General features: G+C 43.9%; 1 protein-coding gene across 2 annotated transcripts in view; it reads right to left on the bottom strand.

Annotated features, from left to right (window-relative positions):
• The window catches only part of LOC146868234 (collagen alpha-1(XII) chain-like), a 324,949-nt gene that overhangs the window by 109,238 nt on the left and 203,157 nt on the right, over positions 1–12,554 (bottom strand). The window contains exons 3-4 of one of the 2 annotated variants that reach the window (XM_085609539.1): positions 6,386–6,664; positions 1,122–1,400 (exon numbers count right to left, since the gene is read on the bottom strand). In XM_085609539.1, the coding sequence (XP_085465665.1) occupies positions 1,122–1,400; positions 6,386–6,664 (558 nt within the window). The remainder of the gene's footprint in view (positions 1–1,121; positions 1,401–6,385; positions 6,665–12,554) is intronic. The other variant, XM_085609543.1, reaches the window with a different exon arrangement.

The following is a 12,554-nucleotide window of genomic DNA, read 5'->3' on the forward strand; positions in this document are numbered from 1 at the left end:
CAAGCCGTTAAGCCACATCCTTAGTGGCAGACGTGCCCTAACCGGATCTGCGCTTGCTGGCACGGAAAAAGGAAGAACTGACATCAGCGCGCATGGGTAGCGTCTAAGAAGTCTCCGTGACGTCATCTCGGCGCATACGACGCCAGCATCGGATGCGAAGCTGCACGACGCCACATACTAACGTGCATAGGTACTGCTAACAAAAAAACTTTCCGGATCCAGTCTGATGCCTGGGGATATTCTTAGGTAAGGAATCTATCAGTAATGTGTCTCTTTCAGATTACAATACCACACGTGCCATCCACTAAACCTTCACCATCTATACCCTACGCCACCACTTATCCATTGCACTGTTGTGTGAAGGGTGTTGCTGGAGGTGGGCTATGAATACACAGTTCTCGTGAAGGTGACGTACTATAACACAAACAAATATTTAATGACAAAAACACACAAGTGCTTTCTACTTCTTGGGTGTATTTGTCATTAACTATTTGTTTGAATCTCCTCTCATGGCAGGCTTTTTTTGGGCATACCCTGCTGGAAGTGCCCAACAGGGCTGCACAGTACTGTGCTTGCATCATCTCCCTGAATAAGACCCAAGTAGGCAGTGGCACAAGAGGCAGACGTAAGAGGTACATTCGATGACTACAATGGACTGTCTGTGCCCACCCATGTGAGGAGGGGGGCAGTAACATCACCGTTTCTACCGCTGCAAAAATATTCTCATTTGCTCTGTATTTCATGGTTGTCTTTGCTCACAAACAAGGCAGAAAATTACTTCCCACTCTCTCCACCGCCCCCGAACCTTAGAAATGGGTACCTTGACTACACCTTCAAAGGGCTAACTAAATACCATCACTACGTAAAGGCTAGACTTGAAATAAAGTGGTTTTGTGGGAACAGACACGTTCACCTACTTTCAAACACAAATTTATAGTTTTTCATACAAATTGTAAAATAGCTGTTTCCTAATTATAGAGTTTTGTAAGTCACAAGTATAAGATAACAGACACAAACTGAAACATAGCCCTTTCTGGAGTGTTTCTTGGGCTTTCTGTGGCCCATGCATTTCACCTTATATTTTTGGTAAGACGGGACCCATGGAAGAGTTGGGTGATCACCTTTCAAGGTAGAGACCTGGATAGTTTGAGGGCGGGCATACAGCTGATTGGAATCGAGGATGAGTGTGACATTGTATCTGGTGCCTGGTACCAGGTCCTTCAACACCACTCCGGTCTGGTCCCCAGCCACCTTCACTCTCAGCTTCTTCTGGGGATCTGCCATGGTTGTGTATTCCACCACGTAGTACCCTGTATCAATTGACAACAGCTGCGGCCACGTCAGTCGAAAACTGGTCGCGTTGATGTCCAGTGCTTTCAGCTTCTCTCCCCAGATCACCTCTATAAAAAAATAGAAAACAACACAGTGACTTGTAAGAGCACGCTTTTGGCCACTGGCAACCTCTGGTGACTTCGGCCCTCCAGAAGAGCCATCTTCTCAACATTTTCATATGGAGCGAACAGTGTTGCCGGCTACAGTTCATGGTGCCCAACACTTGCTTTCTTTTGGTAACTTGGCGTGTGTATAGCCCACTGCTCCAACTTGTCTGACTTCGTAGCACTCATTTTTATCCAACAACTGTCCATCCCGTTTTCTATCCAGGGTGTAAGTGGACGAATGCGCCAAGACCCTCAGCGCTTCCTGTTAACGAATCACAGATCCATCACGATAGTAGTAGCATACGCCATGGCTCTCCCTCAGCTCCCAGATAGGGATGTGTCACCTGGGCTGTTGTTAACTCACCAACACTTGTGGTCCTGCTTGGTGAGTAGCAGTGAGAGCCCCTGACTGTAATACCTTAGTAAGCAGGTGGCTTACAACAATGAAAAGGCTGAGGAGTCCAGCAGATGAAGAATGACTGAGACAGATCAACGTAGGCTTAAGAAAAAGAAGCCTGGTGGGGGGCACATGCATCTAGGTTTCTGGACCATTACATTTAAAGGGGAAATTAAAAAGCATTGAGAGCATTGAATCTAAAACTAGCACAGACGATTTAGGATTACAAAAAATATAGCAGGAAATTGTTAGGCTGTGGCTAGAAGTTAATCACTCAAAGGGTTTTAACTAATGCCACTTGGAGATATGCCACAGTGGAATTGGATTGGCTGAATTCTGTGGCGTATGTCAGATTTTGTGGGGTTTACCAGATTAAAAGCAATTTATGCCTCACTTTCTGTGGAATTATTCTATATCTATTAAGACAATGTAACACATATGTATTAATAAAAACCGTGATCTCTGTGCTCTTGAAAATTCAGACGATGCTTAGGCAAGAAAATGACAGGCATTCATCTAGTATTATTCAAAATGTTACCTGACAATGAAGACTAGTTTTTGCATCAAAGAACATGAGCCCCACGGTGACAGCGTTCTCCTTATATCCCACAACAAACACGGTGGTGCAATGCTGCCCTCAACAGGATGCAAACAACATGTTTACTGAGCAAATGTGTCAGTAGGGGGCGCTTTGAAATTCACGGCTCCCGACTTAACACAAGGTGTCAAATACTCGGGGTTCTTTTCAAACCTGAGTGCCCCCCGATTACCACTACTCTGAGAAAGTGGCCGCATAGACATACATTCTTATGAAAATTGCGGCAAAACATTTTCATGGCAGAAAATGACTTCTTCCGGTGTGCTCAAAACTGAGTTAAATATGTAGGTTTTTTGTTTCCTGTTGAAAACAAAGCACAAAAGCACTTCCCAAACTAGCGGGTGCTAGACAACGCTAGGGCCGTTTTATTCATTTGGGAAACATAAACATGCATTTCTTTCCACATGTAGACTAGAGTTCTTCCTACAGCTGATCCCTTTGAGTAAAGAATACAGTGTATTTTGGTTAAAATGTGCAGACTGTGTAACAGAGGTTGAAGTGTGTGGTAGTTGTGGCCAGTCTGCGAGTGCAGCATTTACTGCGACTGTCGATCACCGAATGGTCCACACTAAGGAGCTCTGTCTCACGTAAGAAGATCTCCCCTGTCCTCTCCCAAACCAAATACTGGCTACTACACAAGGCATTTTGGACCCCTGCCCGATTATCCTCATTAGGACTACGAAAGGACGCAACATGTTGGAACTGTAACCAAGAAACGGGCGACTTAGCCCATCTTATCTTTCAACGTTCACTACTTAAATCGTTTTGGGATAACATTTTTGCCTTTTTAACTGGTTTGTTTAGGTGTACTATGGTCAAAGAATCCTTCAACCTACCCATGGCCTTTATGAGCACAAACTTGAGAACTGATTCTGACAAGGATCTACTTGACCTGTTACTAACATCTGCGGTGAAAATGGTTCTTGCCAACTGGAAGGACACAAGTAAGACATCTTATAAGAGCTGGATAAACGATCATCCATCTCAGAGGGGCAGACAACATAGCATTACAAAACTCTCCCTGGAAACCTTCATCCAGGATGATGTGGAACTCTTTGGGCACATATCTAGACTCTTATGATCCTCCATGAACTAAATGTATACCATTGACTCAGATCCTGTGCCTTTACAGATGTTCATTTGAATATTTGTACTTAAGTGTAATAACCACTGTTGCCTGTACTAGGCTGCTGCTGTATGTTAGGACTGTCAATATCGGGTTGCTCTAGTGCCAACATATGCATAGAATGTTGGAAGTGATTGATACAGCCTGACTAGCCATTGCTCTTCCTTCCCTTCCCTTCTCTTCTTTTTTCTTTCCTTTTTTTCCCTTCTTTTGTCTCTATTTTCTTCTTTTTCTATTGATCACTTGGGTTAGTCTCATGTTACTCATATAGGCGCATTACCCTCACTTTTTGACAATATATGTATAACTTTGCCTTAGATATCTCATGCTAACCCTGTTACAGGCTTTCTGTCTGACCTTGTGAAAATCAATAAAGTATTTTGAAAAAAATATAAAAAAATGATGCTCCATTTCCAGGGCCTGCGAACCCAGTTTTGAAGATCTATTGGATACTTTCGAGTTTTTGCATAATAGATCGAAAAAAACAGCAAGTCTATCTGTTCATATGCAATCCTGCTGTTTTATCTTTTTTTTAAGCACCAACAGTGTAGTTGTTGACACTACGGGCCAGATTTACTAGTTTGTCACGCAGCGCACTGCCGCGGCCGTAAATGCTGCACTGCGCTGCGTGAGAAGGAGAGAGCAGGAGAGCACCATATTTACAGAAATATGGAACTCTCCTCCTCTCTCCCTGCGTGACTGTGCACTACGGATGCACCTTTGCATCGTATTGCAAGGGTGTCTCTATGAGTCTAGCATAGGTTTTGTACTGGAATGATACCCTTCCATTACAAAATACTATTCTTAGACTCACTTTAAACCTTTTCCCACTTTGTATGTGTGCTGTACAGTGCAGTGCTCCTTCATAGTGCCTATCTGAAATGGGCGCTATTTTCTGATGCTTAACCTTGTCTTCTTTTTAAGTAAATAGGGCTTAGTGTCAAAAGCCTTGGGTGGTTGCATGGGAACGCCCATGCCCCACCCATGGTATGCCCAATTGGCGCTAAGTAATGCAAAGCAGCGCATAGCGCTGCTTTGCGTTACTTTCAAGTGATTGTGCAGCATAAAACAGGTTTTACGCTAGAAAGTAAGTAGGTGAAAAAAGATTTTGTGTTCTATGTTTTAGGAGGTACTTTTGAGTTTGTTACATGAAAAGTAGAGGCTCTAGCGCTGACTATGCAAACCAGATCTGACCATGATTTAGTAAGAACACTTCTTCAAAAACTTCCAGACCAGGTCTACTCCCGATGGGAGCACGAGCAAAAATCCAAACCTGTTTCTCCTATGGGGCCTCATTACTGAGGCGCACCTTGAGTCCAATGAAGCAGTGACCATGAGGGCTAAAGCTAGGCACAGGCACATCCATTATTTTTCATCTAGTAATACAAAAAAAGATGGATAAAATGTTCTAATCAACGTTAGCCACGGGTAATTGCTCATGCTGCATTCCAGCCATTTTTATTTTTCCCACCAAGGCACTAAACAGAGTCTAGCCATATAAAAAGCAGACTAAGTCTTGTTCTGCTACAGTTCACTCCGAACTGCCAAACCAAGTCACCTCCAGACAGGAACGCAAGCAACCTAAGACTGGGTGTGGCCTATTTGACCTCATCAGTGAGGAGGAGCTTGAGTTGAACCTCACAGTGAGCAAGATACCTATGTCTGGGCATAGCCATCCTGCTTAGAGTGTTTCGCTTCGAGAAAACACGAGCATTGACAAAGCCAATAATTCTGGCATTAGCCAGTAACCTTTTGGCTTTGTCTGTGCTTGTTTTATTTAGTCATGGAATTTGCATAACTTTATTGTTTGGGGAAGCTGATGGGCCCTCTTCACTATATAAAAAAAACATTGGATGAAAGTAAAAATAATGTTTTTATCTCAAAATCACACATTGTCATAATAGTCTCTGAAACTTAAGCGAGCGTCTTTGTGTGGATGTGCTCCTTGTGAAAGGGCAGGATGTCATCACTCACAGTGAAGCGAGCCAATGGCTGAAGTGGGCTGACCCAGTGCTCCATGCTATTTGTAGTGGGTAAAACATGATTGACACAGTAACAGACCAATGGATGTAGGGGGTGGCTGTAATCCCCTGTAAGTAAGTGTTCCATACAAATAATGTTAGTAAAATTAAAAAGCCTTGAGTAACACCGGATCTAAAAATTGATGGATGGAATGCCTGAATTAATCTCAGCCATTGGCAATAACTTAGGTCACCTCCCAGACCATACTTTGTTGCCTTCTGAACAGACACCAGTCACAAGCAAATCAGACTTGGCCCAGCACGCCTTAGCGATGGTGGAAGGTCATGCCTGTGCAGATACCCAGGCTTCCTCCAGCAATGGCGTGCCAAATCTCTCCAACAATCACCAAAGGCGAAACAGTCAGCTGGGCTTGGGAGGTCAATGTTATTTAACCTAACTTCCTCTTCCTACCTGCTTTTTACAATCCTAAATAGGATAGGAAGTTATTTCCTCTGATTATTCCCCATTTCTCTATCATACTCCCCATTAAACTTGTAAATTTGTAAATGTTTTTATCAACTTTGAGCCCCCCAAAATGTGAGCTAAATGTTATCCCTAATGATCTGCTCCCTCAATTGAATTGGGCTTGAAGAAATTAAACCTTCTCAGCCTCAAACAAAAAATGTGCAGTGAAGCAGCTCTAAGCTGATTATGGAGTTTTCAAGTCACCAAGGACATCAGAGAGCAGATAAACACTGACAACAGTCTCTTCCTGGGGTCCTTCCTGTTTCACCAGTGGGATCCATGTGTCTTGCGGTATTACCTTGATCTGATAAGACACTGCGGCATCATTAGTTGATTACCTTTCAAGGTGGTGACCTTTATGTTTTGATGGTGGACGAACTGCTCGTTGGACTCTGGGATGAGTGTGACGTTATAGGTAGTGCCTGGCGCCAGTCCTCTCACCAGCACCTCGGTCTGGTCTCCAGCCACGTTCATTCTCAGCTTCCGGTGGGGCTCTGCCAGGGGTGCATACTCCACCACGTAATACCCGGTACTGACGGATAGCAGCCTTGGCCACGTCAGGCGGAAGCTTCTCGGGGTGACATCCAGTGCTTTGAGCCTCTGTGCCCGGATTACCTCTGAAAAAAAATGAGAACAGGAAAATTTAAGAAGTTCACTGCAGTCACTGTCAACCATGCGATAGAAGCTTTGGCAAACACTGACCTTTCAGAACCCCCTAAACTCGAAACATGCACATGTAGCCAGCTGCAACTTTCACATGCATTAATTACAAGCGGGTTGTGCAATTTTTATGTGCAGGGGATGGAATTAAGAGCTGTGGAAAGGTAAATGTTAAACCACATGGAATTCGGAATTCTGAGTAAAATTTCGCTAGAACAAGCAGATCTGAACAGTTAATCACCATCCTCTGGGGTTTGAGTCAAAATAGGAGTATGTACGTGTAGAAATGTGGTCAGAATGGAAATGCCAGACAGCTGGATCCTTGGCACATATTTACTCCTACCTTGTAATTGAGGCCTGAGAATGGTTCAGGCACAGAAAAGGGGAGAAAAAAAAGGCAAATCGATGCAGTTCAGTAGAGCAAAGTACAGCTATAAAACGCTTCTGCGTTGTTTTCCACTGCACAACATTAATACCCTCATTACACATAGCCCGGTAAGTATGGCATGGTAAGATCTGATGTGGATTTACTGATATTGCACAGTATATCACAAGTGCACTGGGTCAGTGCTAGTTTACCTTTTGGAAAGGGGAACAACATGCTGGCGATCAGTCTTTCTGTGCCAACCACTTCATGTAATTGTCCAGTTTTGGCATGGATTTTTATTCGGATATCAAGGCAAGACTGGGGAACCAAAAGCAGTCCTGGCAAAATTGCCCAAACCATCTAGACCCCGTTTGTCAGTTCGCACAAGCTCTCTCTTTCCATCCATCCATCCACCCATCCATCCATTCTCTCTCCCCCTTCTCACCTCTCTCTCTCTTGTCAACCTCCTGCACTGTCTCTGCATTCCTCCTGCATCTCTTCTTCTCTCTCTTAAAGCCTCCCTGTGCCTGCTGCAATTAACCTAAGAGACCAGTGGAAAGTGACACAGGCACCAGGAGTGGCCCTGGGCTTTCAAAACCATCTTCCAAGGACCCCAGCCCAACGGAGAAATGCCCGATGGAATAAAAGGCTTGTCCAGCGGTGGCTGACACATCATCTGCTTTCTGCAGGCAAAGTGTCTAAGCGAATCATCCTTACACACATTGTTTGACTCGTCATCACCATCTCTCTCGCCCATCCCTCAGTAACTCTCAGTGCCTGAGTCCATCAAGCACATTCTGTGCAGGGCCGGACTGGGAATCCAAAGCAGCCCTGGCAATTTTGTCAGACCGGCCCACACCGCCAGACAGAGGTAGGGGGTAGGGGATGGGTTCTGGGGCCAAGCATGAAGCACTGCTGCGTAACAAAGCCGGCAACCAGCACTGCTGCTTTTGTTACTGGGGGCCGATATTGCAGCATCGCTAAAAAACTGGTCCCCAGTAACAAAACCGCCGCCCCCACCACTTCAAAACTGGCCCCCACCCTTCCAGCATCCCTGGCAAATGCCCGTTGCCCGCTACAGCCAGTCCTGCCCTGATTCAGTGGCATTTTCACCCTCCCCTCGACCTCTTTAGACAAACTGGGGTGCTTCCAATGTGCATCCAAACTTAAAGACCTAGTATGTCTCCAACTTTTACACCACCCCTTTTGTAAGCTCTTTTTGCTAAACTTAGCCAACAGCCTACTGAGATCTACAAGCATTCCCTTGTTCAATCAATCAATCAATCAATCAATCAATCAATCAATCAATCAATCAATCAATCAATCAATCAATCAATCAAGCAATCAATCAATCAATCAATCAGGATTTGTAAAGTGAGGCTTATCCCCCTGTGAGGGTATCCAGGTGCTGATTACCTCATTATCCATGGATCAAGTAAAACCCCTTCTTTTCTCCATAACTATATCGAAATGCATAGTTGGAGGGAGGAATTAGTGGGCCTGTCACAGTATCTTCAAACCTCTTTGTGGTGTGACAAAGCAATAAGCAGAAATTTGAGACAGTGTGTTGCTTGGTTGGAAATGAGTTTCTGCACCAGAGGATTGCAGATCACTTTCCTATTTAGGATACATTTATTATGGAGAAGGTGGAGAGCTCTGTTTCACTAATTTGAAGGCAACAGAAACAATTTGCAGCTGGTTTTTGTTTATGTTTTTGTATTTTTAATTGTATTTGTAGGTATAGAGCAGGGATGTAAGGGGTAGTCATGATGTGTGATGGTAATTTTACTTTAATTCTTGGGCTGGTGTGATGCTAATGGAAGAAAAAGCTTTACTGCTTGCAACTCAGCTGCGATCAGTGCAGGTAACAGCGGTGGGGTCTGGTAAGGAGGGATTTCGAGGGCCAATGCAGAGGGGAAAATAAATAAATAATACATTTTCCCTCTGCATCGTCCCTCGAAATCCCCCATTAGCCGGCTCCACCGCCCCAGCGCTGTTACCTGCACGGACTGTGGCTGCAACCTATTATGAAGCTCCCCTCTTTAAGCACCAGCACAAACTGTGGTAGCTTGATGTCCACAAACAGGAGATTGTGCATCGTGTGAGGATGGGCATGCACAAATATGCGATTGCATCTGTGCAACTTCCGGTGCCCTGTCATGCTGACATGGAAGCATTGGGAGTGGGCCATCTGAGCAGGTTTACCTGCCACAGGTTGAATCCTGGGCTTTGTGTATGCACTGTGCCCTGTTTTTCCTTGTGCAACCAAGACCAAAGCAGAAGCTTTTTGATGTGATGGAAGCACGTGCCACCAAATGCTGTACCAGGTCACTGTGTGTGGGAGAGGTTTGCACTGGTTCTTACTGGGCTGTACTTGTGCTGTGCATGACTGATGCTTGCAATGATGCTGGCTATGGTGCAGATCTTTTGAATATACCTCTTTTTAACACATTTTTTCCCCCCGCAGGAAATTACAATGTGGTCGTTACAACGACCGCATTGTAACCACGCATACCATTACCCCGCAAGTCGTAACAACTCCAGTCTGTGCGGACAGTAGGGAAGGTGATGGATTTTAAATCCAACACCTTCTGCCCCCTCTGCAAGTCGTTGTTCAGACTTGCGGAGTTATGGTATGCGTGGTTATAACGCGGTTGTTGTAACAACCACGTTGTAATTCCCTGCGGGGAAAACTTTTCGTGGTAAACGTTGTTTACAATCTCTTTTATGGGATGACAAGCTGCACCACTGCCGCCAATGCTTTGCTGTCTTTCGAAAGGTTTTTGTTTCTGAAACTTTGTAGTTAAATGGACAGTTATGTTATAAAACTGATTACAAATCATGTGGGTCTATTGATGGGTGGACTAGGAACATATGCCCCCAAATGGTTTATATCACAAACCCATAGAAATATGAACCTAGGAGTAATACCTATTTTCTCAAATGACAGGGCTATGGACAGGGTGCCTGGCAAATTTTATTCAATTATCAGTTTTAGACAACGCAGACACGGCCCAATGTGAAATTGAGCTCTTCACCTAGAAACGTTTCATAAAAAACAGTGAAGACCAAGAATACAGTAATAGAGGGTGAATTGGAGCGGTAGAGTTTTAATAGTATCATTACAAATATATTCAAAGTGCAGAATTACTAAATAATTCGTAGTTGTGCACTGGTCAGTTTAAGGCCTTTTATAATTGGAAATGGTGCTGGAACATCAAACTTTCAACTACTTTCTCAAACTTTTAAAGGTATACTAATCGTAGTGCTTAGTTTGTAAAAAAAAGAAAATAAGGGGGGGATGAACAGAGGCCCTTTTCGTGTGCTGCCAAATACCAGGGTCGACTAATATCAAGGTTTACAAGTTTTATTCCCAACTCACGTCTTCCCCCCACCACTCTACACTCCTTGTCTCTTTATTTCACTCTTCCATTCCTGCTTCCTCCCATTGTCACTGTGTCCTTATATTTCTCACCCTTTCTTCCTTTCCCTGACCTTTCTCTATCTTGCTCAGGTTCAAAGTCTGTGGATGAAAAATCTGTCATGTTGCTCATAACTTAGTGCTGGTACCCACCACCTGCACCTACTAAGCACTGCCTAATGGCTGGTGGGTTGAAGTTCAACTCTCTAAGTGAGCGTTCAGAGGTGGATTGATTTATCAACCTGTGGGAAAAATATTTAGTGATATTAATTTGTTTATTAGAGCTTGATTTGCAGTCATTAATTAATTGTTGGGTTTGCATCAATCTACAACCTTGCAAATGTAAGCAAGAAATATTAAAATGATAAATCAATTATTAAATGCTACGACTAATGCCTGATACAGGTGGGATTTTGTAAATATGACTTCTACTGTGAAATGTATATGTATTAGGAGTCATTGTAACTTCGTGCTGTAAACATGGATACTGTAGTGTCTTTGGTACTATGTACGCCAGGTTCCTCGTGGTTTTGTGCGTACTCTAAACAGAAATTACGTAGTCTGCTGGGAGGTGTTAAGGTATGGTTATGAAAGCTATGACGCAATGTGTACAGTATGTGATGGTATGCTGAGGAATAAAGACGTCTGTTGCAGAACTCTGTGTGTGGCATGTCCATTTGTATGCTCCAGGGCTGAGGAAGACATTGCAACTGACAACGAGGGTGGGATACGTGCCCTGAAGAAACAAAGCTGCTCTCCCTGGAGTTTACAGAGGCAAGTGCGTGCCACATGCACCCCAATTCAATGCATAGCAGTCTGCGGTCGGTGTGTGTGGAGTCAAAACTCCGCTCCAGCCCATACACAGCCATTGAAGAAGTAGAAGGCCCTGCAGAGGAGCACATTCAAAATGCCTGCCGACCAGGTACAAAAACAGAAACTTACTTACAGGCACAAGTGAGTGAAGTGCTATATGACCTCAAAATCGGGCAAGGCAACCAGGCCGAAGGCACTGGGGTTCTGCTTGGAGAGGTTGCTGGTACTACTTTCCTCAAAGAGCACTGCCTGAGCAGCATGTGCTCTCATTGGTGACGGAAGGAGGTGCAAAGTATGATGCGGCTTCATTCCTGAAGCCACCACCACCGTTTGACACAACGAAGAAACAGAACATCCGTGCCAGGTGGGCTGCATGGATTGAAATGTTCGATGACTTCATAGATGCGCTAGAAGAAGAAGATGATAAGAAAATCATTAAATATTTGAAAAACCTTGCCCGTGATGGAGTAAAAGATATGCTAAAGAAAGTCTCGCAAACTGATGCAATATCGTACCAAAAGATAAATAAGCTTTGAATGCTAAGTTCAATAAGATGCCGAATGTTGACCATGAAAGGTACTTTTTCAAATAAGCGTAACAACAGGCTGGCGAAACAATGGATGAGTTTGTTGAGAGACTTGATGCACTTATCAAGCACTGTAAGTTCTGTGATTTTAATGATGAAGAAGCCATGTGTCTCAGAGTCATTTATGGCAGTCTTTCAGATTCCTTCAGAAGACGCATGCTGAGAGAGACACTCAGTTTAGAGAAACTGCTAATGGCTTCGAGGGCAGAAGGACAAGCTGATCAACAAACTGCTGATATGAAAGCAGGAACAAGAGTAGTGAATCAGTGTTGATCATGTAAAGCAAGCATAAGCACAAAATAGATGCCCACTAGTCAATGTCTCAGATGAAAAGTTATATTTCCGATGTGGGTTTTCATTTCCCCATGAAGGAAGTTTTTCAGCCATAGAACAGATATGCAAAGACTGCAGGAAAGAAAAACACTTCATAACGGTCTGAAAAGTGAAAGAGAAACCAAATGCATCACAGTGAGAAGAGAAAATGCTTGCCAGAAGGTTCCAGAAACATTCTCGCCACGCCCACATGGCCACATTGCAACATCAGTTACGACAAGCAGGAACCAAGCATAGTCGATCATCATCAAGTTCATCAAGTAAAGGTTCCTCAACGTCATTATCAAGCACTAGCGAAGAAGACGAATGCGCGTTGATGATATTGAC

This window comes from Triturus cristatus, chromosome 1_2 (genome assembly GCF_964204655.1).
Source record: "Triturus cristatus chromosome 1_2, aTriCri1.1, whole genome shotgun sequence".
Classification (NCBI taxonomy): Eukaryota; Metazoa; Chordata; class Amphibia; order Caudata; family Salamandridae; genus Triturus; species Triturus cristatus.